Source organism: Mixophyes fleayi, chromosome 9 (genome assembly GCF_038048845.1).
Source record: "Mixophyes fleayi isolate aMixFle1 chromosome 9, aMixFle1.hap1, whole genome shotgun sequence".
NCBI lineage: Eukaryota > Metazoa > Chordata > Amphibia > Anura > Limnodynastidae > Mixophyes > Mixophyes fleayi.
The window spans coordinates 1,555,259-1,573,858 of NC_134410.1; the positions used below are offsets into that span (position 1 = coordinate 1,555,259).

The 18,600-nt window shown below is 42.1% G+C and overlaps 1 protein-coding gene across 4 annotated transcripts in view; it reads right to left on the reverse strand.

Moving 5' to 3' along the window:
- Positions 1–5,447: 5,447 nt before the first annotated feature.
- The window catches only part of BRWD3 (bromodomain and WD repeat domain containing 3), a 42,091-nt gene continuing 28,938 nt past the window's right edge, over positions 5,448–18,600 (reverse strand). For 2 of the 4 annotated variants that reach the window (XM_075186208.1, XM_075186207.1), the window contains exons 32-40: positions 17,405–17,530; positions 17,240–17,321; positions 17,086–17,157; positions 16,286–16,426; positions 14,616–14,768; positions 11,620–11,786; positions 11,425–11,513; positions 10,950–11,099; positions 5,448–10,819 (exon numbers count right to left, since the gene is read on the reverse strand). In XM_075186208.1, the coding sequence (XP_075042309.1) occupies positions 10,068–10,819; positions 10,950–11,099; positions 11,425–11,513; positions 11,620–11,786; positions 14,616–14,768; positions 16,286–16,426; positions 17,086–17,157; positions 17,240–17,321; positions 17,405–17,530 (1,732 nt within the window). In that variant the 3' untranslated portion in view covers positions 5,448–10,067. Of the gene's footprint in view, positions 10,820–10,949; positions 11,100–11,424; positions 11,514–11,619; positions 11,787–14,615; positions 14,769–16,285; positions 16,963–17,085; positions 17,158–17,239; positions 17,322–17,404; positions 17,531–18,600 lie in introns of those variants that run through there. The other 2 variants (XR_012679147.1, XM_075186209.1) reach the window with 2 other exon arrangements.

The window sequence follows — 18,600 nt, forward strand, 5'->3', positions numbered from 1 at the left end:
TTCTGTTGTCTCCCAGTTTGAAATGATATAATATCGGTAAGATCCTATCAGTTTATTTTAAACATATGTTTTATAGTCAAAGGGGAAGTTCTGCCACTTGAAACAATATGAATTCACAGAGGAAGAAGACAGAGCGAGTGTTACATTATGGCGCAAACACTAAACTGTCTGAAGTTTATTACATATAATTTACAACATTTTTAATAAACACAACTTTATTTCTTTTTATTAAAATATAGAATTTTATTATCTCAAAATGTTTCAGTGAATTTATTAAAATAAGTAAAGTGCAGAGAGTTAAAAACCCGATGTTGGGAGTAATCTCATTATTATAATATTTATCTTACGAGTATGTTGTAATATATCCTCCAGGTGGAAATCAGTGTGAGCTAATTATAGCTGTAAGAAGATCCTTAGTAATTATTGATTATAGAGCTGTTAGTTATACTGTTGGATCCCTATTATTGTTATACAACTTGTGAGTCTCTGTTGGTCGTCTAATCTGTTAAACACTAAAAATCCACAAATACCAAATAACGCCATGATCCAAGAGCAAAACTAACAGCTCTATAATCAATAATTACTAAGGATCCTATTACAGATATAATTAGCTCACACTAGAGACATATAATAACGTACTATCTAGATAAATATTATACTAATGAGATTACTCCCAACAGATGGTTTTTAACTCACTGCACTTTACATATTTTAATTAATTCCCTGAAACACTATCGTCACTGAGACCATATAAGTCCATATTTTAATAAAGAGAAATAATGTGTTTATAAAAGTACTGTAAATTATATGAAATAAAACTCAGACAGTTTAGTGTTTGTGCGCTACAATGTAACACTCACTCGGTCTTCTGCCTCTTCCTAGGTGCAGGCTCAGAAGTCCTTGTCTGCCGTTAGCCGGGGTGGAAGAGCCAAAGTCCAGAATAAACCCGATCACGGACAGCCTGCATCAAACAGGAGGGACTTTTAAACTCCAAAAGGTCCAATCGGATTGGAAGACGGATTAATGACTTATGCTCACTGTGGCTGAAGAGGTAATGACAATATCTGGACATATTTGCTGGTTTATCTCAGAAACAAAACAGCAATTTTCTCCAGAAAGTGGAATTTGTGGTCTCGCACCCTACCCTCCATCTCTTGAAGTCACACACTTTTACAGTCCAAAAGGCAGACGCATGTCTGTCCTCTCAGCTGAAGGGTGAACTCCCCAGCTGGGTGCCAGTGATGGTCATGGGCAGCCCTCTGAGGGAGAAGGTCAAAGCTGGGTCTGGATCTGCAGTCTCCAGCATGTAAATGCAGACCATGTGCTTAGATCTCTCTTGGTGCCTTCAGTGGACAAGTCCTGTCCTCCAACGTGCCGGCTCTGATTTTTGACCCCGAACAGGAGCACAAACAGTGCTGCAGACTGCGGGGACCCTTGAGAGGTGGGAGGCTCGAGGCCCAGAATGCAGGCCGTGAGTGAGGCCTAAGTCAGGATGGAATTGAAGGTACCCACCAGGGACACCCAGGTGGGGGAGTTACTCAGCATTCGCAGAAGGCCCCTACAGGTTTAGGAGAGCTACATGAGGTTCTGGATCAGGGTCAGCAGGATTGGCGGATGAGCTGATGTCCTGTTGCTGATCAGGTAGCACAGTTTTGGACAGTGGAGGTCTAGCAGGTCCCTAGGTGGACAGGGGAGTGAATCATGTTGCAATGCCAAACTTAGAAGCAGACTTCTGGTGTGGTCTAGGCCACAAGCTGTAAATTCTGCTGGAAAGCGATGAGTTCGCCAACATTGGGCTCCAGAAGAGCAGTGGGTGCTTCTGGGCTCGCTGCTGTTACAGAGCTCTGAAATAGCAATGGGGGAACCCTGATTGCTGGAGGATCTCAGCTAGGATACATTCTGCCACCAAGATTTCTATTCCCCAATACTGGGTCCTACACAATCCTGGATTGGAGCAGTAACAAACTGCAACCGACCCCTTTAAATTTCTATTGGGTAACGCTTAATCTCTAAAAGGGAAATCCTAAAGATACATTTATATGATATGGTCAATGCATTGACTGGGGTTGTAAACCAGGACGTAGGAAACAACAACCTCTCACTCTTTTACAAATCACTAGTGACGTGTGATTGTGGGTCCACAACTAGTTTACCAGTTGGGTGTATGAGAGCGATGGACAAGGAATGGGCTGGATTGTGTGGAGGGGAAGAACTCACCATGTTCACTTGTAGAATTTGCAAATCACTTCTTGTCCACAGATAATCCTAAAGGGTCACTTCACACTGTAAATGTTATTTTCTGAGCACTAAAAATAGTCACTACTGGTGTGAGAACAGTTTTGTGACAATCGGGTGCGGAGCTGTCAGCCTGCAGCAGTTTTGTTTATTTGGAACTGGTTGTGCTCATTTTATTCCAGTTAGTTAACAATAGAATGAAAGTCTAATTAGTAGGACAGAGATAATTGTAGTGTGGGACCCTAATTAACAAGTGATTAGGACACCTCTTTAGTAAACGGCTCCTTTGTAGAAAAACGTCGTACGCTTTAGTCATGTAGCTTTTGTGACTTTCTCCAGATTCATCAGTTCTCTCATTTAATAAACATAATTATGTGAATTATCCTGGTTGAATAGAAAACCCTAATTAGTAAATCTATTATTAGAGGAAGTCTTAAAGAAAATGTTTATTAAACCTGAATCAGCATGTTATAAAAGTCTTAATTTGCGTTATCTAAAGCAGTGTTAAATACATAATGAAACTAATGACATCAAAGGGTCCGTCCTCCAACAAAGCAGCCAGGACCCCTCCCTGATGCTTATTAATGGAGTTATGCTCTCCATATAGTTCTACATTAATTCTTTTTTCTTTTTTGTGACACTTTATAGGGGACGTTTGTCACAGAAAGTCAGTAATGTTTTAGACCAGGCCTGGCCACCCTGTGGCCAGGCCTGAGGAAAGCGCAGCGCAAATTTTGACAGGGGGGCGCCGATTTTCACACTGTGCCTAGGGCGCCAAGGACCCTAGCACATGCGCTGCTGGCAAAGCATGCTGGGGCTTGTAGTTTCCCAACATCGGGAGAGCCACAGGTTGGCCAGTCCTGGTTTAGACGGAGGTCTGCAGCATTGGGTTGTGTTTAGCACATTTCTGTAGTTTACCGTTGAAGCGTAAGACAGATTCAAGTGGTCGGGGCTAGTGTTGGCATATCTCCAGGTTTGCCAGTCCCAGATTAGCTCCATTACCAGGTACCACGGCTCTAGATACTATTCACAACCTAAATCTCCAGCACTATCAAGAAATTGGATTTGATTTTGTGTTTGTAAGTTTTATGAAACTGTGAGCAGAGAAAGGATCTACAGAGGATGAGATCCAGCTCCAAGTTCCACAGTGTTGATCTATTGATTTAGCTTCAGAGCTTCGTTCCCCTGATGAAACTGTCAGAGAAACATCTCAGGACAATACTAATTCATGGACATTATGTTACTTTGTTAAACATCTTTACAACTATAAACACATCTTCATGTATTCTATTGGATGTCAATTGGGAACGTTATTTACAAGAAAGTTTTACATGACTCAAGTGGACGGGGATGGTAATTATAAGCACACAATTCTGAAGTTGTGAAGGTGGGTGCACACCTCTGCAATTATCATGCAGATTACATGATTCACAACCGTTTGGTCAGATATTGCAAGAGTGTGTACGCTCCCACAATCGCACCAAAACACATCAAATCTGTTGATTCAGTGTTCTAAACTTCCTAAAAAACCATGAAAAACAATGGAACGATGTCGGACAAATGTGGCAGTGTGCACGCACTAACCACCAGCAGTGTAGGCAGATATCTGTACAGTGTACAGAGTCAGGATCTTCTCAGCAGACGGTTATGAGAGATGAAGATCACAGGTCTGACGGTAAATCATGTAGGTGTGTACACATGGATCTACATGATCATCGGAACTTTGTCGGTGACATTCTTAGACATATTGGGACTGAAGTATGACTACATAGATGTCTACCCATCTGTAGGTCAGATATTCATTCCCAATAAATTTACTACATATTTGGGCTCTTCTATTGCTCCGTGGTGTCAACTCAAAGGCACTGCATGCCAATGAGCATACTGACTGCTGCTACATGTCTCGTCAAAGTTTACGCCGGCCGCTTCATAGGACTTAAATGCTTTACTTGGCTATTAACATGTATCTCAGTGCATATCATCTAATGAACAGATGTTTATGTTTTACTTGAACCGCTGTAATATTGGAAATATATCCTTGATTAACATAATTTTACTTATATTTTAAAAAAAAGGTTGTATTTAATATATTGCAAAAAATTTGACTATATCATTTTTTTATTATTTTTTTTTTTTTAAAAACAATGAGTATCAGCTTGACTGTGACGTCTGGTGTAGAGCACCAGCCATCCCTAGTCAGTGTCTGCTCCTTCTCCTAATTTCCCAAGAATGAATTCATGGAGAACAATGGCAGCGATGTTCTATTAACATGAATAAGGCATTAACAGACCAGCAGTCTTTTCTTATAAGTGGACACCACCAACTGGAACTTTCAATATTATATGGAAGAACAGAGAACCCCCCCCCCCCCCCTCTACAAAAAATACATTGCGATTAACAAAATAAAACTCCTAAAACACACCAGATTTCCAATACCACAGTGTTAATGGAACGTGTAAGATTGGATGCAAAGTTTTTATTGCGATATGACGAAGAACAACTGATTCATAATTCACACTTTTTTTTTTTTTGCTATTGAGGTCTTTAATTTAATAACACAAATAAATACATAATCTTTAACAAAAAGTAAAAAAAAAAAAATGGAGTTCTATGGAATAAGAGGAATAAAAAAAAATTGTTAAAAAAAGAGATCACAAATTTAAAAAAAATAAAAACAAAATCTGTGATCCAGGTATGATCATCGTGAGTCAAGTCCAATTATACTGCAATTATTAAACAGATGGATAAAATAATGAGCAGACGTACAATAAATAGCAGGAGAGGCAGTAGAATCTCACAGTTTATCCATAAAACCTTAACAAGTAGAACTTCCAGGTTTATTACAAAACCCAGACAATGTCTCAGTAGTTATTTTATTTTACAGCTTTAAATTCCAGTAATCAAAATGGGCTCCAAATAAATAAGAATATTCGTTCTTCAGGGGTGAAAGGCCAATTTTAAAGCATATTCCATAACCGATGTGAGTCCTACGAGTCGTTTCTCTTGCAACAATTGAGTGTTTCTAATTGGGGACTAAACTCTTTGATGGTGCAGAGAACAGACGGTTTAATTTTACACTTATATTGCCAAGTGTCCGACAAGCCTAGAACCCGTCAGATATCACTAATCCGCACCTTACACCACTTCTCCAGCCATCTCTATACCGCTGAATAACGCTAGTGAACGTTGGAAAGAATTTGTCAATACACCCAAAACATTAAACATTTGACATTTTAATTTACACACATTTGTACTAACAAAAATTTATTTTTTACATCTTTATTTTGGGGGGAGAAAAAAAAAACAACAACTTAAAATACAAAAACTCAAATAGAGCAAAATCTAGAGAAAATACTTTACAAATGTACATTTTTTTTTATTTTTTTTTTACAATACAAAAAAAAATAAAAAATACTACAGCTCATTGCATATAAATAGTACATTTGGCCGCCAACATGGCAATAAAAAAAATCCCTGAATTATTTCGGAGGACCTGAGACAGAGGACGTACAGTAGGGATTCGGCAATCCGTCTCCCTAAATCTTTAATGCAGAAGTCCAACCCATATGATGAAGCCATTTAATGCATTTGTGGAAACCCAGACATAAAATTACAGCACAACATCTAACAAGGAGTTTCCCCAGCACCAGAGCAATACAGAAAAGCATTTTGTGTGTTCCCAGTGCCGTGACCCTGGTGGGATAGTGATCATATACAATAGCCGCAGCCCAACAATGATCCAATGTGTGTCAAATTCATCAAACACTACATCTGTGTTAGGTATAGGTAATAAAACAAGACATTAGTTCATTAGAATTGTTCATTTTATCCAAAAAGATACAACGTATACTCTGTGTCATGTAAACTAGCTATTTAATCTTAATTAGCCAGTCTATAGACAGACTTAAAACTAAATAAAACACAGCATTATGCAATAAAAACACTTTATATTGATTTTAATTTGATGCCTCCTCCATAATATTTTGGGTAGTTGGTATTTTGTCCGTTTGCAGAACGTCTAAAATGTTAATTTCTAACGATATTGCAACGTTCAATTCAATTGCATACATAAAAAAAAAAAATTGCCTTCTGACAATTTTAGTTTTGCTGACTCAGTTTTATCATTCGATGCTTGTAAGTGGGACAGGGAAGTGGTTCACCTGCAGATTGGTCTTCGGGATCACAAATGGATCCTCGATAACGATTGTGGAACCCTGTGGGTTCAATTAAACGTATCGATAACCACTAATCCCACACACATCAATGTGTTACAAATAAACATCTATTACACATGATCAATGTTTGGCAAAATAAAAGCACAAAAGGTGGAAATAAAACGAAGACCACGTAAAGAAGAGGATGCTATATATGTTTTAGAGAAGATGGGTTATGAAAAAAACATGTACACAAATGATACAATGTGTCTGCTGGTAAACTAGAAGAGAGGTATCGCTTACATCTCTCTATAGAGGCGATGGTTTAATAAATGTGCACATCTACTGGTAAAATATCTGGACTTTAGGACTTTGGAGATATTAGTGGATTAAGCACTTGTGATCATGAAACGCGTTGGTTTTTACTTGTGGCTCCGCCTGTCTTTCTTAATCCATCGCTTGCCATCTGACTGTGATTTAAATAGTAAGGCTGTCCACGAGTGTTGATATTAATCTAGTTTCTAGGCTGGGCCACAAACGGAATAACGTGCGGTCTTAATACAGCATTACGTCACCACTTCAGAAACAGTTTTACTTCCAAATAGTGAAACGCACATGTGACGGTTCCTCATTTATACACACGCTAACCTGGCACAATATGACGATACATATAATTAGGAATTAAATATAGAAATAGCTGCCACCTTTACCTATTTAACCATTTATGACGTCAATGTATTAATGGCTGAGATAAATCACAGTTTCTGCTGATTATTGCTTTGTTTTCACAGGAATGGCTGAATAAAAAAGTTTCTATGTGTCTACGATGGTGAAGGTCATTCCAAAATGTGTGATCACAATACTGAGCCAACTTATTGGTCTAGATACTGCATTAGAGAAGGAGCATATAGGACATTAAGGGATAATATCACTTAAACCAATGCTGTGGATCAGCACAACCACAAGATTGATGTTGGAGGAAGGACCACATTTTAGGGCCACAAAATAGATCAAGCTGCTCATCACTGGTGTACTAAACATTTTAGTATAGTATGTTGTAGTACGTAAACTGATTTAGTATACAAGATATTGTAAAATTTGGTGCCACGGAAACTTTACGGAATGATGTTTCCGTAAAAAAACACAAGAATGTGAATGAAGCCTGAATAGATGGAGGGAAACCTTTCTTCCAAATAACCAAACCCACCTCACTCAGGATATCACTAGATACAGACGGTTTACAGCCTTGAGAAGCCAAATTCTAGACCATTATTATTCACAAGTACCCTCCATCCCTTGGCCAAGTACATCACCACTAGGCAGCCTACTGTCTGACCAAGGGAGAAAGTATTGGTTAATAATTCCAGACCTCTGTATTAACGAACACTGCAGTGATAGCAATGTTCTACACAATACAAAGAGCGTCTCCTTTACACTGTGGTAGGAGAGGGGTCTCTGTGCTCAACGTCATTATCTTCTGACCAATCTACACAATATTGATGATTGCTGTTACTTGCTTGCATAAAGCTATAACAAATACGGATAACGATCTAAACAAGGCCTGTGTGTCTAGCGCTTCGTTCGGTACTGCAGCCCTAAGTACGTATTAAGAGTTCCACTGACAACTCTTCACATATACGAACAATACATCTTAAACCAAATCCAAATTTGGTTTAAGATAACTCAGATTAAAGACATTTGCCCAACAGGGTGTCTGCTGTACGAAAAGAGTACACAAAATAGATGCTGAAGTTCATGTTCATACCACCAGTGACGTGATTTGAAGTGCGACTAGGGAAGCGCCCATGTGTATGTATTAAACCATCTGTAAATACTGATAACGGTCTGGCCCAACGGGGATTGGAGCAATGTTGGCGGTATCATGCCGCAGCTCCAGTCCTGTTCACGGGAACCGGAACGCCGTGGTACCAGAGTATCCCCTATTCCGGAAAGTGCTGCGTCACCGTCTCTGCTGGAAGCCCCCCTGCAGCAGAGTAAGAAGGGGGGTGGCAGAATTTGGGGAAGGCCCCAAGGACAGAGCTGAACAGAGGTCTGGGTACTATATTCATGGAAGTAATCTTGGTGGGAGCTTTAAAGATAAATCTCCCAGCCCAGACGTAGTAGCACCAGATTGGAAAGGGGGGCAGAGCCCCCTGTTCCTGGCAGTACGTGTGGAGAAACCCCCCAATCCTCCTGCCACTAAGTGTAATGTTAAAGGTGTGAAAAGGTCCAGGCTGATAAGTATTTAAACGAGTATAATAATACTATTATTGTATTACCACAATGACACAAACCATCTGTGTCACAAACAAATCGCTGTATTCCCATTATAGTCCCGTTTCCAGAGAAAATCCAGACACTTGGCGTAGACAGCAAAGAAATATAGATCCATGAAAAGCACCATTTAAATAGATTTCAGAAAGAGACGGCAAAGTGACCCAACAACGGCAAAGCGTCTCCCTGTAGCTGGGAACGATCGGGAAGCCCTCGAACATACACAAGGAGGACTTACTAAGCACCGTATGTGGATGAAGGTATCAGACGTCCTCTATGCAGATGCCCGTGAGAAGATCCAGAATAATGCCTTGGTCTTTACATCTAGAACCTTAAAAAGCCGCTCAGGACAGCACCAGGCTTTTGTCGTTCTATAAATCTCCCGGCATGGAGTGCAATTAATATACTCTTACGGGTAAATCAAAGAAATAAAAATAAAACACACAATAAATATCTTCTAATGTAAATATCCGCTTAATTAAACTGAAATATTAACATGTCGATCTCACGGGACTTCCTTCAGCGAGTAACTCTGGAGTGCAAACAACGAACTTATGAGATCCGGCGTAACACCGCGTCCCCGATACTCACAGCGGCTCGTGTATTCCCGACACGAAAGCATAAACCACTAACACACTGCTGCAAATTTTCAGTAACAATCACAAAATCACATCCTAGAATCTGTGTCCTACCAACCGGTCAGAGGTAGTTTGAGGCTCTTAACCCAGCAGAAAACGGTCGTCATATTTGGGATATTAAGAATCTGGGAGGGTAATGCTCAGGGGTATGGGAAGATATGGAGACAAATCATGTTGACAAAGGCACAAACACGACAAGAAAATACATAAAGTGGCCTAAAACCCAAGTTGTCACCAAAAAGACATTTTGTTCGTATAGGATACAACATAAACATTTGGCATTGGAAGTTTAATGTTTAAGAGGATCCACCCACCCCCAAAAGATTTAAAAACTGTAAACATTTTGAGCTGCCATCGGGGTTGGTATCTTGTGCAAAAAAATATTTTCTGTACTTTAAGCATAAAGTCACAAAACCATATAAAAGGTCTATAAAAAGGTGCTTAACTCGATATTACACACAAAAGCAATCACCATGATTTGAAACAAAGGTGTCATCATTCCCATCTCGCCGGACGCTGCACCCTTAAAATTGTAGTGTCGTATTTTTGTGGCTGTAAAGAGTCTTAAGACCTAATAAATAAGGCTGGCCTTAAAATGCGATTGAGTAATACTTTGACAATTGCATCAAAAAAGCACCACCGTAAGAGCAACAGTCCCACAAAAATCCTACTAGGAATTTGTTCTGGTAAAATCCCTGCAGTTAAAAGACCCTTTTTTCTCTCTCGTTAAAATAACAATTAAAACGTAAGTCAGTCTGCCGTTAAATCAGCCATTCCAACCCATTAATTGGCTGACTCTGGCTTTCTCTGTCATCTTACGAACTCTCCCCGATCTGGAGGTCCCAAGGTTCAACGGATCGTCAAATGGCACCAAACTATCGTGTTCATTGTCCGAATCGTCGTCATTGTACAACACAGTCCGCCTGCCCTGGTTTCTGGTGTTAATTCGAGGCTTTTTTCTCTCCTGTTCAGTAAAATCGCTTTCATCGCCATCCTCCTCCTCGTCATCATCGTCCTCGTCCGACATCTGTGCTCGTTTTAAAGCTGGGCTTGAGGGCGGCTCTTTTTTGCATGTTCCCCTCCCTCTGCCTCTTCCTTTTCCTTTCTTGACATCTACACCTCTCAGATGATAGCCTTTCGCTCGTCCCCGCCCCCGGCCCCTACCGCGGCCTCGTCCCTTCCCTTTGGATTTGCCATCACCAGTAGCATCCAGTAGTTTTCTCTTAAGTTTCGCCCGCGTTACTTTGGTGTAATCGTGATCTCCATCGACATAATCCAGGTCCGATTTGGCAGACAGCTCGGAGTCTGAGCTACACCCGGACTCGGAGCCACTCTTTGAACTTAAGCTTGATCCTGAATCTGTGCCCACAGAAGGTGAGGGAGGTGGTTTTTCATTTTCTTCCTTCGCTTCTTCGTCCTCGTCTTTCTTTTCATCCTCTGAAGAACTCAGAACCTTTCTTCTTGCTTTTGGAGTATCTTCTCTATCCCCATTCATAAGAGGTCCGTTGGTGTGTTCAGCTGTAAAACAAACCAACAAATTATGTGCAGTGATAAAAAACGGTCAGTCAATAGAATACAGTAATAGCGATCAGTCGGAGAGGTCGGTCAGTCAGTCAGTCCGGTCGGGCCTCTGAAAGGGACGCGTTACCTTTGACGGGGGAGGATTTGGCCTTCGTGCTGCTCGCTGGCTCCGGCTCGGTGTCACTTATATTCTGCATGTTTGATCTGGAAGATGACGGCTGCTCGTCCATCTCTTCATCAGCAGAAATTCTACCAGGTTCCTCGGGAGAATCGGACACTAGGAAAGAAATCCTAGTGGTCAGTGCTCGTATCTTTGTGTAAAGTAGGAAAATATATCGTACAGGATAAATTAACGAGGAGGAATCTTATCTACAAAACAAAACAATCCATTTGCGGAGAATGCAGCCACTGGGGGTCCTAGTTTTGTCCTCTCCTCTGCGGGTGTTCTGTCTCAGTGTGTCGGGGACGCTGACTGGAGTCTCCAGGTGCTGCAGAAGTGCAAATGGGGTCCCCAGATTTATTGGGGGTCTCACTCTCCAGGCTGTAATTTGGTTTCCCAGCCACTTGCCGATTTAAAGCCACGATCCCCCACTAAGCCTTACGTTCAGATGATGAAGAGCTGCTCCTAGACAGAGAGCGGGTTGCGCTCGCTGTGACCTTCTGCTGAATCTTCCTTGGTTTTGCTTTCGGGCTGGAAAACAACAAATGAATCTCATTAGTGACTAACAGACCATTGGACACCACCACCAGCATTGACAAAAATCCTGATAGCGTCTCACCCCCTCCCAGGGCTTTACCTGGAGGCTCTACTGCTAGATGCGGAGCTGCTACTGCTGCTGTGTATCCGCTTCCGGTACCGCTGCCTCTTCCGCTGCTGTAACTGTTTGGCCAGCTTGTAGTCCGAGATGATATCTTTAATGTAGGTTTCACACAGGGCGGATAATCGCAGAGTCATACTGTAGATCTGGAGGGAGAACACGGCAACATTAACATCCAGCTAGGAAACCTTTTATGTATAAGCAGCCGCCGTGGCCAACATACCTACACACAACCTGCATTCGATAAATACAGATGACATAACAAAGACGACCCTACGCGTTTTACTGAGGTATAGATTTCAACTACTATTCTAAAATTGAAAATTTGGGGATTTTTCTCCTAATCTGAAATGTAAACAGGTCAGAGTCAATAGGAAAACAAGAAAGATATTTTGTATTCGCTGATACACGCAGTCAGAATCCACTCAGGTCCAGGGATGTAGCCAATGAGATCTGGGCAGTGGTCAATGGCATCTGCGCAATTTGTATATGTGCAGACATCAAACAGGTCTGTGTAATAGGTTATGGGGTCTGCGCAGTAGTTTGTGAAGAGAGATCTGCATTAAAAGGGATCAGTGTTACACAATGGGGTCAGCACAATGTGATATTACAGCGGGGAAGGATTGGGTGGATTTTGGGGGTGTTATGTTGCCTAATGATGCCAATCTCATCTCCACAGATTAAAAATGTATCACGGAGTGGTAGTACACGCAGTATGTCATACATGTCATCACTATTATTAGCAATTTGTACAAGTTGCAAGTGAAGAATTATTTGTCGTAGCAAATCAATTATGTTGTATTAAAAGATCAATAATGACATTTTAACAAGTCAATGAGTGATAGTTCTTGAGAGGCTCCTCCTCATACGAGCGCGGATCCACCAATAACTGGGACATCGATCATTTCTAATCTATAACTTGGGAAATGGATAAGTGGCAAGAAAAGCACAGAGATATCATACACATATATTTATATATTAAAACTCACAACCAAACCACAAGATATTATATTATCCAGCCTCTCACTTACATAAGCTCAAAATAAAGCACTTTAGAAACCATCCATAAAGTACATCTACATACAAATGGATGACTAAAATTTTCATTCACGGTAAATCAGATTTAAGAGAGGCAGACGGTACTGAATAATTCAAAATATTATTGCGTCTTGTAATCTAATGCTACTCCTGAATTTCACAGGGATTTTCACACATATATAAACCACTTTCCTTGGGATCCATCACATCAGATGAGTTTAAATCTCACATTCAGTCATCTCAAACGACTCCATTACTTTACCTTTCTATATGACAAGGAATCAAAACAGAATCTAATAACGCAGCTCCAGAGGCTCTGTCCCTGGGCCCCGGCGCTAACGGCACAGACGCCATCAGCACAAGGTCCTCGCTGGCCGTTCTTCCTGTATAGTCTGTCAGACTGTTTGAGATTCCTACTCGCCCTGGAAACTGAGTTTCTGCAACTCTTGTTTGTCTCTGTTCCTCCAGGGGGTCTGGAGAGAGGCCTGTGAGCCCTCTCTGTGCCGCTTCCAGATATTAACATGAGCGGGCCCCATTGGGCCGTCGTTTTGTTCTCCTTCACCTGGTTCTGAAGGTCCTGCGGGGGTGCTGCACCTTTTGTTCTATCCCCATGTTCTCTCTCACCTCGAATGCCTTTTTTTCCTAGCTATTGTTTTGGCTTTTACCCATAAAATTCCATAAAACAAGGAGGTCCGGCACATGGTACACTTGTTCCAAGTAGATTTCAGTTTTCCCATTAACCAGGAACCAATTGGTGCCACTCTTAGGCCCTTACCCTAGCGGCTCCAGGTAAGCTGTGCCCGGTCTGCCAATGTCTCCATCTCAGTAGTTCCGATGCCCGACGCCCACCTGGACCCATAGGAAGGGACTATTACACCCTGCTGGGTCAGGGCACGTTGTGGCCGGGGAGCCGGTCTCCTCTGGTCTCATGGCACATTTGACCAGGGCGTTGGCTTTAATATTTATTTAAAAAAACAAAAAAAACACCCAAAACATAGCACAGAATCAGCACAGACCCTGTCCTGGAAGGATCACTCTCCTCATCCATTCTCATCATTTTTCCGAAACAACGTCTCTCAAAAAACTATTACCTGCATCTATACTTCCAAAACCTACCACCAAGTCTCAATTCTCTACTTTATACCGATGCGGCGCTCAGAAATGAGTCACATTCAACATAAAACTAGAACGTTCAACTGAAACAGCAGCAGGAAATCGTCCCCTATTAATCTAAACAAATACAAACCAGAGCGAGCGTGGGAATATCTACGTCTTCCTGCGCATAACTGGTTAAATGATCGCTCACAGTTTCAAATGGTTGTTTCCATGTTAATGAAGGAGAACACGCCACAAATTCAGTACAGTGCTAGACCCTCATTACAGCCTACACAAGAGCAGAGCAGCTCCGAGACGTGTCCAGTCACAAAACAGATATTACTCATCCTAAATGCCCATAATGTGTATCAGAAAGGGGTCAAATGCTGGCACCAATTAATATTTGTGACTACACTGTACAAGAAAACAACTGCTTATAAACACATTATTGTATTCATCTTTTGCTTCTTGCGGGTATAGGTCACTTAATTCCAGTAAATGCAGTATATAAATAAGAGCGAGGAGACAAAGGGAGAAGGATTCAAGCATTCTAGTAGTATAAAAAGATGAACGGATCGACTCTGCGATCAACACGTCTGTTGTTTGGACAGCACTGGCCGTAGTGTACGTTACCATACGAGTTTAGTTCAATGCGGAGGAGACAGAATAAAGAGGAGGCTGGTGGGGACAGGTCCACATTTAGCAATGCCTCTATTCACTGCGAACTGATATCACTCACCATGTACCCGAGCCAAGATCCGCTTGGCTTGAAAGTCTATCATTAAGCGGCACAATGCATATAAATGTGGATTGATACATTATCTACAAACACTTCGTCTTACCCTGGACTTCTTATTGGGGGTGTAAGCTTTGGAGTTACTAAAAATCAACCGAATGTCTCTCCCGAATTCCAGCGGATCGACGTAGGTCCCAGCTTCCAGGCTGGCTTTCACTGTTGTGAAATCCATCGGAGTGTCTATTATCTCCTGATAATCCTACAAACAACATTCAGAAATTAGCACCAACCAATCACTGCTACAGATTGTTATAGTTGTGCCAAGTATGTTAACGATCCCCGTGGAAAGCCTTTTCAAGGTGAAACGCGTTAGCGGGAGACTGTCAACCTTTATGCTACACATCGACATTTGAACATTGGTTTCTCTACATTCGTTCTGATCATAAAGGCAGAAGATAGAGCGAGCGTTACATTGTGATGCACAAACACTAAACAGTCTGAATTACATATAGTTTATAACAATTTAAAAAACACAACTTTATTTCGCTTTATTAAAGAATAGACTATTATCTCAATGAAGATAGCATTTCACCGAATTTATTAAAATATGTAGAAAGTTAAAAACTGTACGTTGGGCATAATCACATAATTATAATATTTATCTAAATAGCACGCGTTCTATGTCCTCCATATGGAAATCAGTGAGAGCTAATTATAGCTGTGATAGGATCCTTGGTAATTACTGATTATAGGGCTGTTGGTTATGCTCTTGGATCATGGTGTTATTGGATAGTTGTGGATCTTTATAGTAGTGTTTAGCAGATTAGTGACTGACAAGGTGTATAACACTGATAGGGAGCTGTTGGTCATCAACTTGGTCATCAATTTTTAGATTTAATAATAAAAGCATAACTAACAGCTCTCATCAATAATTACCAAGGATCTTATAACAGCTATGTGTACGCAGTGGCGGATCCAGGGGGGGTTTTCTGCCGACAGCTGCACACTGTGCAGGTCCGCTCGGCAGTGACAGTGTGCTGCCCGGCTGCTCTGATTGTGTTTTAAACACAGTCACTGCCGAGCGGACCTGCACATAGTGTGCAGCCGCCGGCAGCCTTAGAAATCAGAAAGGGCCTAAATCTCCCCCCCACCCCCCCCCTAAAATTGCCCCGGGTAAAGCAGTTGTCTAGATCCGCCCCTGTGTGTATGAGATTACTCCCAACGTACGGTTTCTAACTCACCACACTTTACCTATTTTAGTAAATATCCTGCAACACTCTCTTCATTGAGATAATATAAGTCTATGTTTTAATAAAGAGAAATAAAGTTGTGTCGTACCCTTTGTTTGCTGCGTTCTGATCCCTGGCCTCTGTAGAACAAACCTCTCACGCGTTTCACCAGCAAGTGAGGACAAGATTACAACTTAGAGGGACGGACACACACATCTCCCACAAGCTCAGGACAAGAGTCTGGACAAGTCAATATGGCCCATGTAACGGAATATTCACTTGGGAACCACTTGGAGACACCACAACAGCGATGCCAGATTAGGCATCAGTTTCATCTTAATGCAGTTACAAGTGCTCTAGAGCACTTTATGTAAGAGTCTTGATTGTACGTATCTGATGTTTATATGTACTGCATTTTTGTATATTTTGTAGCTTTAATTTTCTTTAAATCTAAGTTTGCACTAAATATATATATTTATACATGCACACTAGTCACCCCTAGCTGCAGCAGTATTTTATATTACAGTATGTTAAGTACAGAACCTACAGGATACGAGACGCTGTTGACCGGTTGCCTGAAGGGCTCGGAGTCCTCTCGCTCGTAGATCAGGTCCAGCAGCTCCTTACATTTGTCCTTCCATGAATCAGGATTGGATTGGAGCAGGTTTCTCTTGGTGCGACGTGTGACCTTTCAAATGAGATACATGACTATTAGATTACTCTGGGGCGCTATCTCCGCCTTTCAGCCTCCTAACAAGTCACTCACTGCGCCGGGTATCAGGTGGAAACACGGTTGGCGTGACATCCAGGCCCGTAGCCAGTTCTAACAATAATGGAGGAGATAACGTAAAACAGTGCACTGAACACAGAGTCGTAGGCGGCCACTTACCTTACCAGCTCCACAGAAAAGAGTTACTGAGAACATTCACAAATTTATAAGCAAAAGTTTTGGGTGAACTTTATAAAAACTAAAAAGATATCTGAGTTGCAGAACAGATTGTGGGGACGTATTTTTGCTTCCACACTTCTTCCAAGTGTTAGACAAAGGGATCACCGAAGACATCTTTTGAGAAGAAGGTGGAAATGACTAAAATAAATAAAATGGGCTGAACTTCTCTGCTTGGAAGGTGGGCTAAGTATTGGTAAGGGGGGGGGCTAATGGCGCACGTCCTGCCGCATATAAGTGGTGCTTAACCCCACCGGCAGTCTCCGTGTCCCAGATGGCTGAAAGAGAAAGTGTTATTGCGCACATGAGACTTCTCTGCAGCTGAAATCTTGAAACATGTGCTGGTATCGACTAACCCTACGCAGATCCACTGGAACACGACCCAAGTGAAGCGTTCTTACCAGAGGTTTACTAACGGTTCTCCCTGAAGAGGTTCCCGGCCCGTCCGACTCCATCTCAACCACCACGCTATGCTGGAAAAGAAGCAGAGAGCGTAAGCTCAGACGGCAGAGGATTCACGTTCCGGTATCTGTACATTACAAATGGACCCCTCACCTCCTCCTCTTCCTCAGTGTCACCCAGATTTTCAGATCTAACTTGGTTGTAGATCTCTAAAATATCTGTGCAGTTGTCATCACTATAAATACAACACAAACAGCTTTAGTGACTCTGGTACGAATGTCCCTGAACCATAAACAGACACATGTACGTCACACACACCCGATATATTGCAGCAACACGTCCGTCACAATCTTGGCGCACTTGACAATCGGAGAATTGGGCTCATTGAAGGTTCTAGCGTTGTGTTCAATATAACGCACCTCCCAGATGATGGCTGAGATCCTCCTGCTCAGGACAGAGAAACCACATGTGAAATGGGAGATAAACGACCACATAGAGCTTCAAGCCGAAGACTGGACACTGCGGGTCTGAAAAACGTTTCATCTTGCAAAGCATCTTTCTCTTTCCTACCATTGGGGGACACTGCGAGACATCATCCTTCACAAACTAATTTACTTATACATGGGATCATCTATAAATCTAAAAGTACACTAAAGAAACGCTGCCATATCTGACGAATTTTCACATTGTAATGACTAAGAGATAAAACTAATCTCCCACCCCCAAGTCTAATAAGTGGTGATGACCAGTAATTAAATATATTGTCAAATTCCCCATGCTTTACTGGATTCAAATATTAAAATATTCAAATTTTTTTTTGAGGGGGGGGGGTGTGTGTGTGTGGGGGGGGGGGGGAATATAGGCCTTCCCTCAGCCGGGGAGCGCTCTCTGCAGATGCGCTCTACGACAGCAGAGCACTCTCTGCAGATGCGCTCTACGACAGCAGAGCACTCTCTGCAGATGCGCTCTACGACAGCAGAGCACTCTCTGCAGATGCGCTCTACGACAGCAGAGCACTCTCTGCAGATGCGCTCTACGACAGCAGAGCACTCTCTGCAGATGCGCTCTACGACAGCAGAGCACTCTCTGCAGATGCGCTCTACGACAGCAGAGCACTCTCTGCAGATGCGCTCTACGACAGCAGAGCACTCTCTGCAGATGCGCTCTACGACAGCAGAGCACTCTCTGCAGATGCGCTCTACGACAGCAGAGCACTCTCTGCAGATGCGCTCTACGACAGCAGAGCACTCTCTGCAGATGCGCTCTACGACAGCAGAGCACTCTCTGCAGATGCGCTCTACGACAGCAGAGCACTCTCTGCAGATGCGCTCTACGACAGCAGAGCACTCTCTGCAGATCCGCTCTATGTCGCCTCCTTTCCTCAGCCGGGGAGCACTTTCTGCAGATCTTTGACAATCCTTTCTCTTAGCAGCGGAACCATCTCAGATCTGCAGCTCTATCTGCCACAGGCAACGGAGTACGATCTACAGCTTCTGCAATCAAGCTCATCACAC